At 42.4% G+C, this 19,537-nt stretch overlaps 1 protein-coding gene across 12 annotated transcripts in view; it reads right to left on the reverse strand.

The window, feature by feature from the left end:
* Window positions 1-19,537, reverse strand: part of GRIP1 (glutamate receptor interacting protein 1) — a 447,093-nt gene that overhangs the window by 125,171 nt on the left and 302,385 nt on the right. For all 12 annotated transcript variants that reach the window (XM_066591593.1, XM_066591600.1, XM_066591598.1 and 9 more), the window contains exon 2: window positions 15,969-16,049. In XM_066591593.1, coding sequence (XP_066447690.1) covers window positions 15,969-16,049 — 81 coding nt within the window. The remainder of the gene's footprint in view (window positions 1-15,968; window positions 16,050-19,537) is intronic.

A 19,537-nucleotide genomic window follows, 5' to 3' on the forward strand; every position in this document is an offset into this window, starting at 1 on the left:
TGGATATTTTCTTACAAATATTTAAGAAGGAAACTCTAAGAACGCACTATGTTATATTGCCAGCATTAGAAATTCTCTTATGGAAGGCTGTATGTAATCCGTGGAGGAGCCATTTCTGGAAAATCTAGTAAAATAGGTCACGTTCCACACTTCCATGCACATGCTTATGTGCCGATTGCAATCTCTTGGGGCAACATGCTACACATCCGCTCTGCTACACTGCCCTAGTATAACTCACTCTTACAAGACAGATGGAATATTGCCACTGAAAAGAAAAAAAAACTGGCACAAATGCCGGAGCCCACAGAACATCCCCAATAAAGGTTGGCTTTTTGAGAGCGAAAGTACAGCTTGACAAACATTACATCGCCCTTACCATACATTCTAAATTACAACTACACCTATGTCAGAAACTACATAAATAATAAAAAAAAAGTAAAATCTGCAATCTGAAGATACCTTCATCCTACTCATCACGTTTCAAATGTAACTCCTTGCTCTAAATTAGATTTTAGAACAGGAGGTAATGTTCCACAGCTGCTTCTATAGAAGGTAAGTTGCCAACAATGTGGAGAAAAGATTGACTTTATAGCAACTGACAGAAGAATAAATACTGAAAAATGGAAAAAACATGTAAAAGAAACATCTGAAACCTTGCAGCTACTAATTTAACTTTTTTCCCCCCAAGATCCTAATGTTTTTAATGTTGACTTTCTTTGAACTAACTTTTCTCCACTTGAGAAAATGCATTTTTGTATTAACATGAATGTGGCAACAAAATAAATATGGATAATATCCACTTTCATGTTTAGCCTTTTTTTAATGCTTAGGCCTCCTTCCCACGAGCGTGACGGGCTCCGCAGCGTAATATTCCGCTGTGAAGCCCGTCACGGCGCCCCCCAGAGCCCCTATACTTACCTGCGGGAGATAGCGTGAAATCGCTTCCCCGCCCACCGCCGCGCGTCACCGCCCGTCACCGCCGCGTCACCGAGCGTGTCACGTGACGCGGCCGGCCGCGTCACGTGACGCGGCCGGCCGCGTCATTTGGCGTCAGATGACGCGCGGCGGTGGGCGGGAAAGCGTTTTTTCACGCTATCTCCCGCTGGTTACAGCGGGAGATAGCGTGAACGGACGGCTTCCATTGACTGCAATGGAAGCCGTCAGTGCGTACAGCCCGTCCTCACCCGCAGAAAATAGAGCATGCTGCGGGTGAGGACGGGAGAAATCGCGGTGCGTAATTCCGCGGTGGAATTACGCATCGTGAGCATTGTGCTATTAGGTTCAATAGAACCTAATAGCAGCGGGCAACGCAGCGGATTTTCGCCGCGAATTACGCGGCGGAAATCCGTTCGTGGGAAGGAGGCCTTAATGTTTTTGTTCATGTCACTATCCATATAGCAAAAATCCTGAAATACTGCAGTTTTCATAATGGCCACTGGGCCTTCATAATAGGCTGACTCCTTATTACTTTTCAGCCTGTGCGCTGTACACTGGGGCAAGTAGCCTCTTATCAGAGGGCAGGATTACAATAATATCTCTCATATAAAGCTGGACACAGAATCTACCACTGACCAAAAGTGATGGCTACAGCCCACCTCCTCTTCCTCCCTGCAGGTCACAGAGCATGCCTAGAAAAACTCTCCAATAGAAGTTGTTTCTTTTTATTCTCGTCACATTACTCCTGCTCTACTACAAGGTACCAGTGTTTGCCTATCATCATATTCTCTCTATATGAAGTTACAGATGTAACATTTGTTAAAAAACCCTCATCGGACCATTTAGTGTGACAAACCTTCATACACAATTTGTGTTACTTGGCCACTATGATGCAAAGTGAATGGGTGCTTTGGTTATGCAATGCACGACACACCACTATATATGTACAGCTGGTATAATACTGTATACATGTATAGAAGTAATACTGTATACATGTATATAAATGTGTTTTGCAGCTGTACCCAGTATGGTTTAGGTATGGATATGGGTACAGATATAGATGGGGGGGAAGGGAGCTAAACTTTGCACCCAGGCCCCTGAGCCTTTAGCTACATCCCTGCCTTGCCATCTTCACCGATTTGTGTGACCAGTGACTGAGACCTTGCCAGCCAACTAGGTTCGGCATACCATCTATTGTGAGTAACTCTGAACTGCTGTACTGTGTACCTAATATTAACTGTTCCTGTTCTGTGGTACTCCTGCCAACCGCCATGCCCTATGCCCATTAAAGCTTGCACCCACTATGCAGTGTGCCTATGTATAGACTTTTCCTGTTACCACTGACACTCACCATGCTGTGTGCCTGTCTGGGACTGTAAAGTACTGTTTGTAACCATCATGCTGGTTGTCGCGGATAGAGGAAACTTGCTTTAGCTTCATAGTGCACCATCTTTGAGTGAGATTGAAAGCTAGTGTCAATGGCCACACTCAAAAAAACTGACAAGGATCCTTTCAATGTCAAGAAATCAATTCCACTTGAGATTCTGGTGAGATCTGGTATAATTAATCCAATAAGTAGTTTTAGTATGTGGCCATTGTAAAGAAGGCGGTGGTCTTGGACACAGGTGGTCGTAGACACAGATAATTCTGCCGGTCCCATCTTGTTTTAGCAGTCAGATAGAAATCTTGTCTATTTCCTGAGTCACTCTGGATTTACCTAATGCTCAAAAGTAATCACAGCTCCTCCATGCTGACTGTCAAAAATGATAGTAGCTTATGCTTGGTCCTTCTTTCTTGTTTACAAAATGTTTCTTCTGCTTAGTACAATCATCAACGATTAGAGATGAGCGAGCGTACTCGGAAAAGCACTACTCGCTCGAGTAATTTGCTTTATCCGAGTGTCGCTGTGCTCGTCCCTGAAGATTCGGGTGCCGGCACGGAGCGGGGAGCTGCAGGGGAGAGCGGGGAGGAACGGAGGTAAGATCTTTCTCTCCCTCTCTCCCGCCCGCTCTCCCCTGCTCCCCGCTGCGACTCACCTGTCAGCCGCAGCGGCACCCGAATCTTCAGGGACGAGTACAGTGATACTCGGATAAAGCAAATTACTCGAGCGAGTAGTGCTTTTCCGAGTACGCTCGCTCATCTCTATCAACGATCTATGAAATAGGTGATGCTGGAGTACATTTCCACTAATTGTATCCAAAGGCTGAAATGACTACAGTCGTGGCCAAACGTTTTGAGACTGATACAAATTTTGGTTTTCACAAAGTTTTTAGAGTGGCAATTTGCATTAGCTCTAGATTGTTATGAAGAGTGATCAGATGAATTGCAATAAATTGCAAAGTCATTCCTTGCCATGAAAATTAACTTAATCACAAAAACCCAATTTCCACTGAATTTCAGCCCTGCAACAAATGGCCTGCTAACATCATTTCAGTGATGTCCAGCAAGTGCCAGGACCGTCTCCTAAAGAGGATTCAGCTATGAGGTAGCTTCAACACTAGTGCAGGGCGTGCTCAGTAATGGCAGCAGACAGATGTCCGTGCATCTGCACACAGTGAGGAGAAGGCTTTTGGAAGCTGGATTGGTGTCAAGAAGGAGAGCAAAAAAGCCACAACAAGGACAGACTGATATTCTGCAGGAAGTGCAGTGATTGGACTGCAGAGGACTGGGCAAAGTTATTTTCTCTGATAATTACTTTCATCTGAAATTGTGATAAACTCCAAGCACTGATTAGGCAAGAATGGGCTGCAATCAGTCAGGATTTGGCAAAGAAGCAGATATCCAACAGGCCAGGGCAAATTTTAGAAACCTTGAAAATAAGGGTCAACACTAAGTATTAAAGCCCCATGTACACGGGACGAATGCCGGGCAAACAATGCCCGACACTCGTCCCCACATGTACTAGCTCACATGCTGTTGCACAGGAGTGAGTATCGTTGGCTCACAGTGGGGCAGCTGGAGGAGATTTCACTCCTTGCTCTCCTCCTCTACATTCACTTAAAGCGGACGTTCTGTACTGCTATTTACACTGAATAATCATCATTCAGCTCACCTTTCATCGTTTATGCATCCTAAGCGATGAGCAATGAGCTGAACGATGATCTTCAGTGTAAACAGCAGTCGTTCAGTACTGATCGGCCGCTATGTTAAGTGAATGGAGAGGGGCGGGGGAGAACGAGGTGTGAAATCTCCTCCAGCCGCCGCGGCCCCCTGCTGGCCGCTCTGTCAGAGAGACAGTTATACTTGCTCCTGTGCAGCAGCAGGGGAGCGAGTATGTGCAGGAACGAGTGTTTGGCATCGCTTGCCTACATTCGTCCCATGTAAATGGGCCTTAGCTCTTTGCCTAAACTTGATGCATTTGTCAATAAAAGTTTAAAAACTTATGAAATGCTTAGAACTGAACTTCAGTAACCATAGAAACTTCTGACTTCATAAAACCCAAATTTGTGTCAGTCTCAACACTTTTGGTCATGACTGTTGAATAGACAATTTTTGTTAATTGCCACGGTTTTAGGTTTAGGAGGCAGCAAAAGACAAATGTAGGTGTGCAGGGGGTTTAGAATTTAAGAATTCTCTGAAAGCATGATAGAGCACTAATTGCACCGTGGGCGTAAACAATAACACTTCCTTGTACGATAGAAAGCGAGATTTATAAATGTAGAACATAAATGTCGCGCAAAGTGATGTGAGACGCGGGTTTCAGGATACGATGAAGTTACTAAAAATATACAATGTTTATTTAGGAACATGAAAATGTTGGTAAAGAATAATATATAAATAAGTGAGCAATCCAGCTTCTACTGTTGGATTACTCAAGGTTATCTAAAGCAGCGAAATCCTAGGAATGATACTCAATGCAAGATACAAGATAACAGCAATACCTCAGGAATAATATTAGCAATACCTGGTGAAGGCTAGTCTTTCTATACTGGCATACAGTTCACGTATAACAATATGCAGCCCCTCTGAGAAAGACTGTCACTTCACAACTATTGATGCGACATAACCGAACATAGCATATAGTGGAACACAGAATCTCTATTTCAAAAGCTCAAGGTTATGTATCTCAGTCTGTATCCTGTGAGCAATGTTCCTTTAATGAATAACGGCTGAAGAATGGCTTTTTGTGTGGTTAATCTAGTCCCTGCAACCGAATGTCTCAGCCCCAAACTAGGACGGCTTGTCTAGTGTAGCATGCCTTCCTTTTACTTCGAGAATGGGGCACACCATGGACGGCATTCTTTAAGTTGTTTTGAGGCATTGTTGAATGTACTGTCCGCCTAGAGGGACTTGTTTGGGGAAAATTGAAAATCCTTAAATAAAAAATTTCTAAAAAAAAAAATCTAGTTCCTTTAAATGTGTACACCTGTTATTTATGTTGAGATCGACCTCACTTACAGTCTGTCACTTGGAAGGGGAAACCATTGCCGTCCAGATACTTCCCTTGGCCGATCTCTGATTGCTCAGTGAAGTTGCACAAGGTCTTCCTGTAACAGGACGTGCAGCCTCTGCCCTCTCTGCAGACCATTCCACCTTCTCTGCATTGCACCACCAGCAGACTCAATGCACCATCCAAATGTCTCTTTCTTTCAAAAATGTCGGACTCCTCAGACTCCTGTATCTATATCCGCATGTATCTGCCTCCACTGGGAATCAGGGCCTTGCAGACTATAGAGTCTCTTGGATGGCTCCTCTAGCACTTCTAGCTAACAGCCACGCTCTCTGTACTCTCCTGTGTCTTAGCAAACAATTCTTTCTACAGTCCAGGCAGCAGCCAATTAGCCCATGTTCCTCTGGGCATACACAATTCAAATTGTTGCACGAACCTATTTGTCACACAAATTGCCATGGCAACAGACTGAGTTACGACAGTTAACCCTTTTCAGGCAGCTCCTTACATACATTTTATTATTTGAGTAAGGAACATTTTATTTATTGACTCGGGAATATCCCTTTAACTGGCGTTGCAGACTCCCAAAAATATCTTCAAGTTTGCCTTAGGTCATTGGTCCTTCTCCAGACATCTTGAGCTAGATAGCCAGAACAGAAGGCTGCAGCTAGAGCTTCTTTTTTTTAAAGATCTTGTGTTCTGGACACAGCTCAAAACTAATATTTGAACTAGAACATCTGTCATTCTGCTTTTGTCACTTCATGTTTCTGTTCTATTTAAAAGCCACAGTAAGATCACGCTTGGTTTTCCTCTTGGTGTGTAGTGTAGTAAGACGTGATCAGATTCCTTCCAAAATAGCATCGCAGTTCTTTTAGAGAAGGCAAGTAGAAATAATGAGAGCATTCAGTCCCAGCCAAGTGTGTATGCATCCCCTAATAGGCCGACACTGGGATCAAACATGCCAGCTTTGTGATCTCGGCTAATATTAAAGTCATCTAGTTATGGGGCTGGTCACATCACATTTTAGCCATCTGCTGAGCATATACGATTTACTCAGGCTACAACTGGTTAAATACAGTTCAATAGCGAATACTTTTGCGTACGTTTGACCGCCCTTACATTTGGGTATGATAATTTGTGGGATAACCTAGCATAGCATACAATGCTTTTCTGACCTTCAAAAGATTGCATTCTTTACATATATATTCGTTTTTAATATTACAGTCAATAGGAGACGTAAGGAACCAGCAAGCCTTAACCCCTTAGTGACGAAGCCTGTTTACTCCTAAGGTCCCATGTCCATAGGGAAAATCATGCAGAATCCCGCAGCTGGCCCCTCCTTTACCGCGGAAGAGGCCTAAAAAGAAGAATTTACTTACCTGTCCGGACGCTGCAGTGCTGCCCTCCGTCGTGGCTGGATCTTCTCTCTTCGGCCCGGCAGATGTGCCCGGCACGCCAGCAGTGTGCCGCGCACATGCGCCGTGCACTCTTTTTTTTAACTCCTGCTCTCCCGTGCCGGAGAGCAGGAATTCAGCTGCGAGTGTACCGCGGATCTGGACGGCTTCCATAGGCTTCAATAGAAGCCTGCGGGAGCCCCGCACTAAAATGGAGCATGCTGCGGGTGATTTCCCGCACACGCAATCCGTGCCTCAAGGGAAAATAACATCCGCAGGTATTTAATTACCTGCGAGTGTCCAATGCATCCCTATGGGGCGCGGATTACGTGTGCAGGTGACCAGCTGTGGCTCTGTCCCCGTGGACATGAGGCCTTAAACCAACTAATTTTTTAAGTTTTTTCATCGTCGCATTTCAGGGGACATAACTTCTAAATTTTTCAGTCGACATAGCCACATGAGGGCTTGTTTTTTGTGGCGCAAGTTGTATATTTTATTTGGCATGATTTTGGGAGTATATAATGTGTTGTATAAGTTTTCTTAATTTTTGCGGGGGGGGGGGGGGGGGAGAAATTCTGATATTTGCTTTTTAGATTTCATTTTTATAGCATTCAGTGAGAACATTATTCTCTGGGCCAGCGCAATTCAAGCGACACCAAGTTTATACAGTTTTTTTTAGGTTTTGCCATTTTTGTACACAAAAAACACTTAATTTTATAAGATTTGCTTTATTGTTGCCGTATTCTAAGAGCCATAGCATTTTTATTTTTCCATCGCCGGAGCTCTGGGCTCTTGTTTTTGCCAGGTGTACTCTAGTCTTCATTTGTCCAACTTTTTAGGAACGTATAACATTTTGATTGCTTTTTATGACATTTTTTTTCTAGAGGCAAGATTAATTAAATCTGCAATTCTGGTATTTTTAATTTTTATTTTTAACGGCGTTCAGCATGCAGTATAAATTATATGTTATTAATTCTGTAGGCCTGCATGATTACACCAATACCAAATTTATACATTTTTTTTTAAATATATTTTTTGTTTATCACTGTATTCAAAGATCCCTAACATTTTTCTTTTTTTGTAAACGTGCTGTGAAAGGAGTTTTTAATAGTACCATTTGTTGATCCATGCAACATTTTGATCACACACTGTTCATTTTTTGTAAGATGAGATAAGGAAAAATTAACTATTTTCACAATATTTTTTGTATTTTTTGTTTCACGACGTGCACTTTGCGGGTGAAATAAAGTACTAACTTTCTTCTCTGGATCATTACAAATGTAACAATACCATATATGTAATTTTTATTTTGTTGTACATAATATCGGAGGGAAAGGTTTTTATTTTCATAATTTGTTATTTTTGTCCCACTGGGGAACTTTATTAGCATGTTTTAGGCTGCTCTCACACAAGCGCTTTTACTGCGATTACTGCTCTGTTTTGAACACTGCAGCAAAATTCTCCCACTGTTTTTAATGGGTCTTCGCAGACATGCGCTCGAACACTGCACTTTCCAATGCCGCGTTTTTTGAGCGTTGTCTGCTCAATTTCATGGGCAAATTTTCACTGCATTCCCTGTGGCGATAATCCGGCTGCGGGGAACGCAGTGCATGCTTTTCATAGCGTTGCTATGGAAAGTGCAGCTCCCCTGTCCATGAGCGGAGAATCATAGCGATTCTCGGCTCTCGGCCGGCAAATCACAGCATGCTGCGAATTGCCGCGACTTTCCGCGGTAAGCCTATCTGTCAGATAGGCTGACAGCGGAGATCCGTCTGCCAGCTCCTGCACGGCGGATCCCGCAGCGGAGATCTGCCGCGGTATTGCGCAACGCCCGTGGACAGGCAGCCTAACATAAGCTTACGCCCTGGTGCCTTAAGTACCACGCTGACAAGGCATAAACTTAAGTGTTAAGGGATTAAGCATTAAAATCAATACCAGAAAGGTTTGTTTGCTCTCCTGACATGCCTCTTTTAGTAAATAGTAATTTTTTTAAATATAGCGCCAACATATTTCGCAGCACTTTACAAAGGATGCATGTACAGGCAAAATCAAGAGTTAGAGCTTTGCTTGCATGAGCTTACAATCTATGAAGAAATAGGACGTCACAAGAGGTAACTATGCTTGTTATGTAAAACAGTCAATGCATCTTTTATAATATACTAGCTTACCCGTCGCGCGTTGCTGCGAAGACAGACAGACATACATTAATTCGTTTTTATATATCTAGATAACAACCAATCACAGCGCAGCTTTCATGTTACCTCAGTGGTATAATATATAACAACCAATCACAGCGCAGCTTTCATGTTACCTTAGCAGTATAAAATATAACAACCAATCACAGCGCAGCTTTCATGTTACCTCAGCAGTATAAAATATAACAACCAATCACAGCGCAGCTTTCATGTTACCTGAGCAGTAAGAGAAATAACAACCAATCACAGCGCAACTTTTATTCTGCCTCAGCAATATAAAAAATAGCAACCAATCACAGCGCAGCTTTCATGTTACCTCTGACATAATCAATGCCCGTGCCAAATTTCAAGTTTCTATGTGAGAAAATTAGATTCCGTACGTAAAATTTGGACGCTAATTCTTTTGCGCATAGAATTGAATAATCGAGTTGGGACCCATTAGCTTTTCCTATTTATGACATATTCAATGCCCGTGCCAAATTTCAAGTTTGTATGTGAGAAAATTACATTCCATACGTAAAATTTGGACGCTAATTCTTTTGCGCATAGAATTGAATAATCGAGTTGGGACCCATTAGCGTTTCCTATTTATGACATAATCAATGCCCGTGCCAAATTTCATGTTTCTATGTGAGAAAATTACATTCCGTACGTAAAATTTGGACGCTAATTCTTTGGCGCATAGAATTGAATAATCGAGTTGGGACCCATTAGCTTTTCCTATTTATGACATAATCAATGCTCGTGCCAAATTTCAAGTTTCTATGACATTGGGAAGCGAGAAAATTAGATTCCGTACGTAAAATTTGGACGCTAATTCTTTTGTGCTTAGAATTGAATAATCGAGTTGGGACCCATTAGCTTTTCCTATTTATGACATAATCAATGCTTGTGCCAAATTTCATGTTTCTACAACATCGGGAAGTGAGAGAATTAGTGGCAATGATGGAAATCGAACGATCTACGTGGGGGGGTCGTAACTGTCGATGATGCTCGCACGCGCGCCATTTATCGTAGCATAAATGTACTATGCCTATAATCTTCCCAGGAGTGTACTCAACAACTTCCCAAAGTTTCATGGCGATCGGATGAATGGTGTAGTAGCGCATAAAGGACAAACAGACAGACAGACACGCAGACACACAGACAGACATACATTCAATTCTATATATATAGATAGGGCACCATACATAAAGTTGCAAGAGTCGGTCACTATCCGGTATCTGTGTACATACAGATATCAAGTGCATTAGGATGTATGGGATACAGTGGGAGGAAAGGGGTTGAATTCTGAGGGGAAATGTAGAAGAGGAATAAATGAAGACCCATCGTATTTTTCGCTCTACAAAGTGCGGGAAAAAAGGCAGTGCATCTTATAGAGTGAATGTGCTGAAATTCGATCGCACGTCCTTATCACACAGTTGCTGGCCAAGTCCACTACCAGGAGAGGAGAGCTGCCTGTACGTAGAGCTGATTGGTGGAGGCAGTCCCCACCGGCACTCAACAATTAGCTGTACGTACGGGCAGCTCTCCTTCCCTGCTATGGAGCGGACTCGGCCGGCAGCTGTGTGATAAGGACATGTGATCCTTATCACACAGCTGTTGGCCAGGTCCGAATTTCATCATGTTTGCTCTAATCTAGAAGATTGATACCCAATGTGCCTAGACACTTGCTATCGATTGTCTAACTTATGTTCTCTAACATAAGCTGGGATGTTCACTTTTAAGAAACTCTCACGATTGTCTGCATTACACAGTTCCAATTGGAATCAATGATCTGCCCATGTACTACTGCTCTTTATTCCTCCTGTAATACCTCCCTCATTGCCGGGCCTGGGGCAGTTCAAAATACATTTTTTTCCTCTTTTCCTCCTCTAAAACCCAAGTGCGTCTTATAGGGCAAAAAATGCGGTAGATTAGGTGATGTGGTAAGACTTTTTAAAGAAAAGTTTTCAGGACATGCTTAAAACAGTGGTAGTTATGGTCCTTTTACACGAGACGAGTTGTTGGGCAAATTATGCCAAAGAAGTGAACTACTGCTGTTTAAATGACTGCCCCCAACTGGTAACAGCCAGCTATCAATTTACTTATATCCAGGAAGAATAACAGGAATGATAACGCAGAGTTATAAGACAAGATGTTCTAGGACTGTTACATTATGGGGAATACAAGTTTTACTAAAACAGACATGTCAGGAGAGATGAAAGGTTCTCGATAAGATCACATAAATATTAGTGTCACAAAACCGCCAGGCTATAATTTTACTAGTTACAATTCAGTCCCTCAATGCCAATTTGTATTGCTGTGCGGATATATGGAAATGTTTGCTGACCCCATTAGCATAACTTTGCTTTAGGATTTGGCCAGTGCGCACAGCATCTTTCGGAATAGTATTCTGGAGTCCTTCCTTTGCCACAGAAAGGCTCATTCTTGCATCTTAAAGGCCATGTATCCAGTAGTGTTTTCTCAGTTGCTCCAATAAGACTGCAACCTGCTGCCTAGTAACGGCACATGCTGATATACGAGCAGTCTTGCAGCCAGTTGCTAAGGAGAATCTGAGGATATAATTGAAAATTTTCTTTTCCTAATATAACCCATTATCAATCAATTTCAATACACAAAAAGAAAAAAGCACAATTAATGCCTCATACCAGCATCACTCACCGCTGGGATGAAGAAGGAAGAGAGAGAATGAAAAAGAACACTAAAAATTAGAGAATTATTAAATTGTTAAAAACCTTTGAAAGTAAATAATTTATCCTAGACTAAAAGAAATCTCTGCTATTTCTGACTTGGGGCTTGTTCACAATAATGTCTGAGGTTCTGTTCTGAACCTCCATCGCTGATTTCCACTAGAAACAGGACGAAACAGTGCAGCTAGCAATGCTATTTCGTCCTGTAAATTCTGGAGAAATGCCGGACTGCTGGATGGAATTCAAATGGACCCCAATTATGGTCAAGCTCAAGAAACATCTAGCTGGAACCCATTTTTGATCAGATGATGACGTCATGGCTGCGGTGGAGGACTTTTTTTGCCATGCAGGAAGAAGCGTTCTACAAGGAGGGTATAATGGGCCTGCAGCACCGGTGGCAAAAGTGTGTGGCCATAAAAGGGGACTATGTTGAAAAGTAGCCATAAACATTTGGACTACTGACAACCTTTATTGTGTGGGCTGAGAACTTTTCAGTCACCCCTTGTACAATACTACTATTCTAATTGCTCCCTTTACAAGATACTGTAGAGTATTACAAAACAAAGGACTACAGTGGGAATTAAAATTCTCCACTAAACTGGCCAACTGCATAGAGGCTGTTGTCCATAGCAGCCTTCATGGTGTCTTGTAGAACAGCTTCGTTCGGAAGAGAAAGATTCCATGAAACTGCAGTTTCTGGGAGATTGCTTCAGGTTATAAAGGAGCAAATGTTATGATTACATCATCAACTTGTATAGTGTTTTACATAGCATAAACCAGAAGTACCACATTGCAACACCTAAAACAGTGTGGTAGAGACAACTGAAACAATATTTTACAAGATTCATCAGGCAAGATTCCTGCTCATATGAGCAAATAGTAATTAGAATGATTTGTGATTAGGGTGCAGAGTTTGCATATGAAGAACTATCTGTGAGTTAAGGAGCTTTCCCACAGCATTTTTCACTAGGAGTCCATCTGTAGTTACATCACAGGTGCCGAAAACGGCATTAAAAGAACCATTCGTTATCATTGGTGAAACAGATAGCACTTTGTTGTCAGTTTGATAAAATTTCTATTATACATTCACTGTTCTCCAGAAAAAAAAAACAAGCACTTGGAAGGAGTTGACGAAATGGAATGAAACTTTCTATTGTGTGTTTGTAACGTTGAAATAAGTAGTTTATAATATCAGCGCAAAAGGGTAATGCATTGCGGAAAACTGAAGACTTCTGTGTGCGACAGAGCACTATCTTGCTGGAAAATGCCTCTTGAAAGCCGCCATGTTCATCAGACACGGACATGGCCATTGTCAGTGCCCAAACTAAACCTAGATTCCACTGTGTAGCAGTCCAATTTCGTGGTTTGTGACAGAACTACAAACGGATCTTCTCTAATGGTGGTCTGTCAAGAAAGTCCTGAGTCCGATTGTCTTGTGTGCATGCCAACACCACCTAACAGTCTGGTGAGAACAACCCAGGTGGCGGGTAGTTCATCCATACAACCATCCAGCTTCTCACATACCAATAATGTGATCTCTCTCAAACGCCATCAACTTGGTGAAATCTGTCCGATTGTGTCACAGGGGCCTGTCTAGTGGCTAACAAGTTCTACACAAGTCAAAAAAAAGAGACACGCTAAATACAAGTGGCCTATGATAAGAGTTTTTATAGGCCAAGGGTAGAACCACTTTAGGGCCTCAGATGTCAAGACTGTTTATCTAATCACCCACAACTCTAATAATTTGCATATCTGCCCGAGATGTAACTGCATGCCGAGTATTGCAGGAAAATTACAACTTCTTCTAGAGGCTTGATTATTTTTGACAATGAGTGTATTTGACGTATAGAATAAAAGTAGTTAAATGTTATTCTATACTCCAAATATTACAGAAACTAAACCCTGTATGAAGAAGCAGAATCGAACAAGGCTTTGTAGATTAGAGTGAGTATTCTGGAATGGAAGGAGAGCAATGGTGGATTATAATAAGGATTAAAATTGGGCACCTCAGGTCCAAGGCTCCAGAGGAGCCCACAGCTGTCCAAACTGCCCCTATTAATAATTCGCCAGAACCGCTCTTCACTGCACAGGGCTGCAGCACTACTGTAATGGTGCCTGCCAACCGCTTCGCTCAGCCCCATGAGATTGATGGGCAGTCACTAACTGTGGTGTAGGACGAGCAGGCACAGACATTCTTCTGCCACAGTGCTGGAGAGCACACGCGCAAGGGGGAGTGCAGGCGTCTGCTCAGTATGGCACCTGAGGAGAGACTCAAGCCTGTGTGGGACGCAAGGGCTGTGGCACAGAAGAGGAGGGAGAACGGATTGGTCCTGGCATGGAAGTGACTGCAATATACATAGAAGACCTCCAGAGTGTGAAAATACCCTTTGGAGTGCATTCACAGAGTGGCCGTAGGGTGCAGATTTGATATGGATTTTCAATTGCTGGAAATCCACCCCATTTGATGCAGATTTTGACCCGGATCCACAGCAGGCTTTACTTCAATTGAAATGGTAAAATCTGCTGTGCATCCGCACCGAAGTCTGCCACGTGTGACGTACCCTAACATAATACAATAATATACCAGGGGGTGAGGGTGGGGGGCCCAAATGTGTGTACACCCCTGGGTCTTTGATCTCCTTAAGCTGCCTTTGAAAGAGGAGGAGGGGAGATGTGGAGTACAATTAAAGGGCTTTGTTGCTCCATGTACAATGTGTTGGAAATACGAGCATGGACAAGATTTTGTGCCAATTTCTCACTCAGCAAAGCCATGCCCTCTGGTTAGCAAACCTTCCAAGTGGAACACATGGCACTCCTATCCTGAGAATTGCCGCTGATGGAGGGACATATAAAACAGAAATCTCCGTCAACAACCCTCATTGAAAAAAAACAAAAAAAACGGCATATATGCTACTTTCTTGAATGTCCAGGACCGATGCAAGCATAGATGAAAACTTGGTAACAAGATAACCGAATACTTACATTAGCAGCAGCAGTTACCATCAGAACTCATGCAACTGCAGAGGAATTTTCATAATGCATGCATGGTAGTGATGAACATCCAAAAAACAGAAATTCAGCTCACACTAAATTCACATGACCTGTAGTCCAAAACCAAGTGTTGCATTGGAGAAACCTTGCAGCAGTGACAGGTGTAGTTACAATGGAGGCAGAAAAGTCCAGCACTCAACTAGGACTTGCAGTTGCATTTTGTCACAGGTTAAAATATTCTCCCATATGCCGGAAGGTGGATAGACCCATTACAGTCAATGGGGTCTGTCGGCAACAGTTCAGGTCTAGCACATTCGGTTTCAGGATTTTTAATTTTTCGGCTCTGAGGACGGAGCTGAACAATGGAAATCACACTAAAGCATATCACAGGTTTGAATGGGGCCTTACATGCGGTGGGTGCTCATGAGTGACAACACATATAACTCAAGAGCTGCACTCATAATTCTGCTGGCTGTTATTAGGACAAGTCAACAGTCCTGCCGTCAGACACACCCCTAACAGCTTACATGGTTACAATGCAGAAGTGAACATTATCCTAAGCTTTTCATGTATTTTCAATAATGTAGAGAGCGCAGACGAATCATGCTACATACTGCTGGTTGTCACCATGAAGATACGACTGTCAATCTCAAAGAAAATGATAATATATTTATATATACTGGCTGCACTTTAATTAGAGCTACAATTGAATCATTATAACAGAGACTGTTCATCCTAGATGGTGCTGCCGCTGCCTACTGAGATATGGCTGCTTACCAGCAGGGTGTCCATCAGGAAATGAGAATTCTTCTGTATTTACTCCCGGAATGTACAGTACAGTTTTACACCACTCACTTATCGCAGCAACATAGTGACAGACTGACGGCGAGGAATACCAGCTGGGTGTAAGTTTACATCTAGCGCCGAAAAAATATTTTTAAGACTATATTTCAGCGGCACCATTTTACGGCGAATCTTTAGAGGCCATCTCTCAGCGGCAGTACAGTCAATTAGAGGCAGAGTCTATCACGCGCTGCTGCTTTAATCTTCTTCTGCTTTTTCACACTCATTAGAGCAGACAGATTTAAACCCAGAACAGCTATTTCACTAAGTGTGTCTCGCAGAAGAAACTGTAAATATATATAAAAAAAATTCCTTGCTTCACACCAAGATCCGTGATCACCCCCACCTGCGAGTCTCCGGCAAGAGCATCTGTAAATCTTATTTCCCGTAGCGCAGGCTTCGGTTATACAAACTAGCAAAAACAACGAGGCGAAGAGTTGTCCATAGAAACCGACGTTCTTTTTATAGTGGAGTGTAGACACCATTATGCTGTAATTATCACATAGTTCAATAGGTGTGTACCTACCGGTGATGCTCTGTCTCCTAACCGCCAATGAACCATCTGGTGCTTTCGACTGGGAAGCAGACTTTGTATAAGGACCTTCATCTGCGAACAAGACAGAATCAAACGTTGACTTGGTTGCAACGGATAAAAGAAATGCACATCGCTATCTGAATTGCTGCATTTATTTTGACATCTGTACACCAACGTGTAATAGTCTTGTCTGGCAAAGCACAGTGAGCGCATCCCGCTAAATGGCGTGTAATTGAGGCAGCTTCATTCTTCTTAAATTGTGTGTGAATAATAGAACATAAAGCATATATAATGTGACAGGAATCAAAATGATCTACTAAACAACTAGGTTTGTGAAAGCTCTTCTTTACGGCTTACTTTTTCAGAATGTAGCATATACTAGAGGGCAGACACCGGCAAAATTAAATACCTTGGGCCCGCCCAAAATTAGCTGCCGGGAGGATATCTCCTGCCCGCTATACAGACATGGCCACCTAATTGTACACTCCAACCGTAGCAGGGCTGTTCTCAAAAGTTGGATTCATATGGGTAGACATAATGAGCTCAAATATTTTGTAAGAATCTGGACCCAATGGTGAGCCAGTCCAAGTCTAGGTGTACATGAAAGATAAAGGATATGAGAGGAACACTATATTTAGGGTAGGGTGCTGTGGAGCACCCGCTAAAGCCTTAGGCCACTCTTACAGATGCTGCTTTTTATCTCCCGTCCCGAGTGCCGTGGTACAACGCAGTCATTGACTTCAATGAAACCTCAAAGACCTGCGCTTGAACGCGGCGTTAGATTTTCAAGCGCCATCTGCTCTATTTTCACGCGTTATAACAAACTTCATCACAACGATAGGGTGTGTTAAAAAGTGCTGTCAAACGCTATGACATACATTCGAAAACGCCGCTCAAAATCACAGTAAAAAATGCAGCGATTTCGAGCAGTGTTTTCTGAACACATCTGTGAGAGTGGCCTCAAAGAAATCCACTGCCCTGCAAATGATTTTGTGTTTGCCTAAAACCAATGTTTTAAAAGGGATTGTCCGGTTAGAAATGAACTTTTTAAATATACAGTTAAATGGCTAAAACATCAATATAAAACTGTACTTACCTGTCCTCAGCATCAGCAATCCAGTGCTATGATTCACCCAGTCTCTGACCGCGAAAGTCAGGCTGCTGCAGCATCACCGTTTGAAGCTCATGCCGCCCTAGATGGGAGCACGGATGCCAGGAAAATGGGCAGTGATGCTGCAGCTTCTGATAGGCAGGGAGCAGTCAGATGACGTTAACAGAGACTGAATGAATCACGAGGCTACAGCGCTGGATCATCACTCTGAGGACAGATAAGTACCATTTATTTTGTTTTAGCCCATTTAGTTCTATATTTAAAAAGTTAATTTTAACCAGATAACTTTAATATATATAAAAAATACTAGAAAAAAAGGAAATAATGAAAATCGCATTAAACAAAGTAAGATTAAAAAAAACCCCAAAAGGCATTATTGGACATAAGTATGTGTAACTAGGAAGAACACAGTCCAGTCAGTATTGAGCATAAAGATAGCCATACACATTAGTCTAATGTTGATCAATGAAGAAGGTTTAAATTAATACGATTGGTTGTCAGGTTGTGTTAAAAACTTTTTGTTTGACAGTTGCTAGTCCACAGTTCTCTCTTGAAAGAATGTTCCAAGAAAAACAGTCTGTCCCTTACCTGGTGTCACAAAAAATGTATAGTCATACTGAACGACTATAATATGGACTAAAAGGTGTATGGCATGAAATCCACATATTCGCATCTCATAGGAAAGCATTGACCACTCGCTTTTAATTAAATAGCCGTGGATGGTATTTTAATTGATTTGCGGATTTCACGTGCAGGGAAAAAAAAGCGCCATGCTCCATTTTAATGTGGATCACGCGCGGATGGGCTCAATTGTCCTCTATCTCAATGGATCTCCTGCATGCAAAAAAAAAAAAAAGACAATTTAAAGTACACCCTCTGCGGAAATCTGCAGCAGAAATCCGCGCGAGCCATATTTTTCCCATGGACATGAGGGTAAAGGTTAGGAAAGACTAAAAAAGCGTGGTAGTATAACTGTGTTGTCTTTAGCATTCCAGTCTTAGCGTCCTTTTACACAGGCCGATGAACAGAACGATCAGCAATGTTTTATTTAACTGGGAAACAATATACCGCAATAACATCTACATTAAATGTATAAACAGAGAAAAAGGGGGGAAGGTGGGGGAGTAAAAGAGGATACACTTTTTTGTGGACTGGAAATGGGTTTGCATAGATACGCAAAATATACGTGGACAAAATAACTCAAATAGCAGATTATATGAAGATTAAAGAAATATGTATTCTAAGGAATAGGAAGATGTGGGGAGATTTTTAGAGACATTCCCAGCTGAGGTTTGCAAGTGCTGCAGTATTTCCCTCCACTGAGATCTGAAACCAGCTCAGACCTGGCATTCCTTTGAACTCAGCTTATACTTTTAGAGGACTGCCCTCTGATCTGTTCAGTCCTCTAGAGCAAGATGCTCCAAGAAATCTATTATACCATGATTTAAAAAAAACAAGCCCAATAAAGAGGTGCAATCATATTAATGGAGAATTTTAGCTAAATTACAGTGGCAAAATCACAGCGGAGAAAGTGCACTTCATGCAAAGTCTATGGACAATAAGGGAGAAGTTTCTGGAAAGAAAACAAAAAGTCCCTTTTTCTAATTCCAATCACTGAAGAGTACAAGAGCATACCAATCAGTATTTTGACATTTGGAATGAATGGGGACTCAAGGTTCAAGAGGGGTGTTGTCTCTCCTTAAGGAGAGCACCCAAAAAGTGTGTGGTGACACCTAGGGGGTGAGTGGGTCCAGGGATGGCATGGTCTTTTTCCAGGGAGAGCACCCAGAAGGGGTGTAAGACGACACCTGAAAAGTGAGTGAGGAGACTTATAAGGCCATGCACGCTCCTCTGGGTAATTTATGCAAATAAGGAAGATGGAACAATACCTCTGCAGCGCCACCTATTGGATGGCAGTATTCCTTCAAATCAATGTACGACTTTTTAACAAGTCTGTAAAACAATGATTGGTAATAGGAAACCAAGCCAGAAAACCATACACAGACAGCTGTTTCAGGGTGTTTGCCCCTCAGGAGGTTTCTGGCTTGGCTGATAAGAGGCCTGTTATGTGGGTCAGGAGGGGTGTCTCTCCTTAAGGAGAGCACCCAAAACGTGTGTGGAGACATCTAGGACTCAAGGAGGATACCAGCTGAAAGAAAATGAGAGGAAATAAGAGTTGCAAAGTTCCATTACAAACTGGCTGTCATTGATACCTCTAACTCCACTTGTACTATCCCAAAATATCCCCCAACATTTCTGAGACCTTCGGCTGTTTAGAGCCTACATTTGCTGTAAATGATAAACTGCAAACTGCAGTTTGCTTTACACCTTTAGGATTTGGCATAGTCTTAGAACAGGCTATCAAAGTGTGATCGGTGAAGGTCCCAGCGTTTATCCTCTGTACTCTAGAGAAGTGGAGATGCAAACAATTTATCAATATGTGAAAAGT

This window comes from Eleutherodactylus coqui, chromosome 2 (genome assembly GCF_035609145.1).
Source record: "Eleutherodactylus coqui strain aEleCoq1 chromosome 2, aEleCoq1.hap1, whole genome shotgun sequence".
In the NCBI taxonomy this organism is placed as follows: domain Eukaryota; kingdom Metazoa; phylum Chordata; class Amphibia; order Anura; family Eleutherodactylidae; genus Eleutherodactylus; species Eleutherodactylus coqui.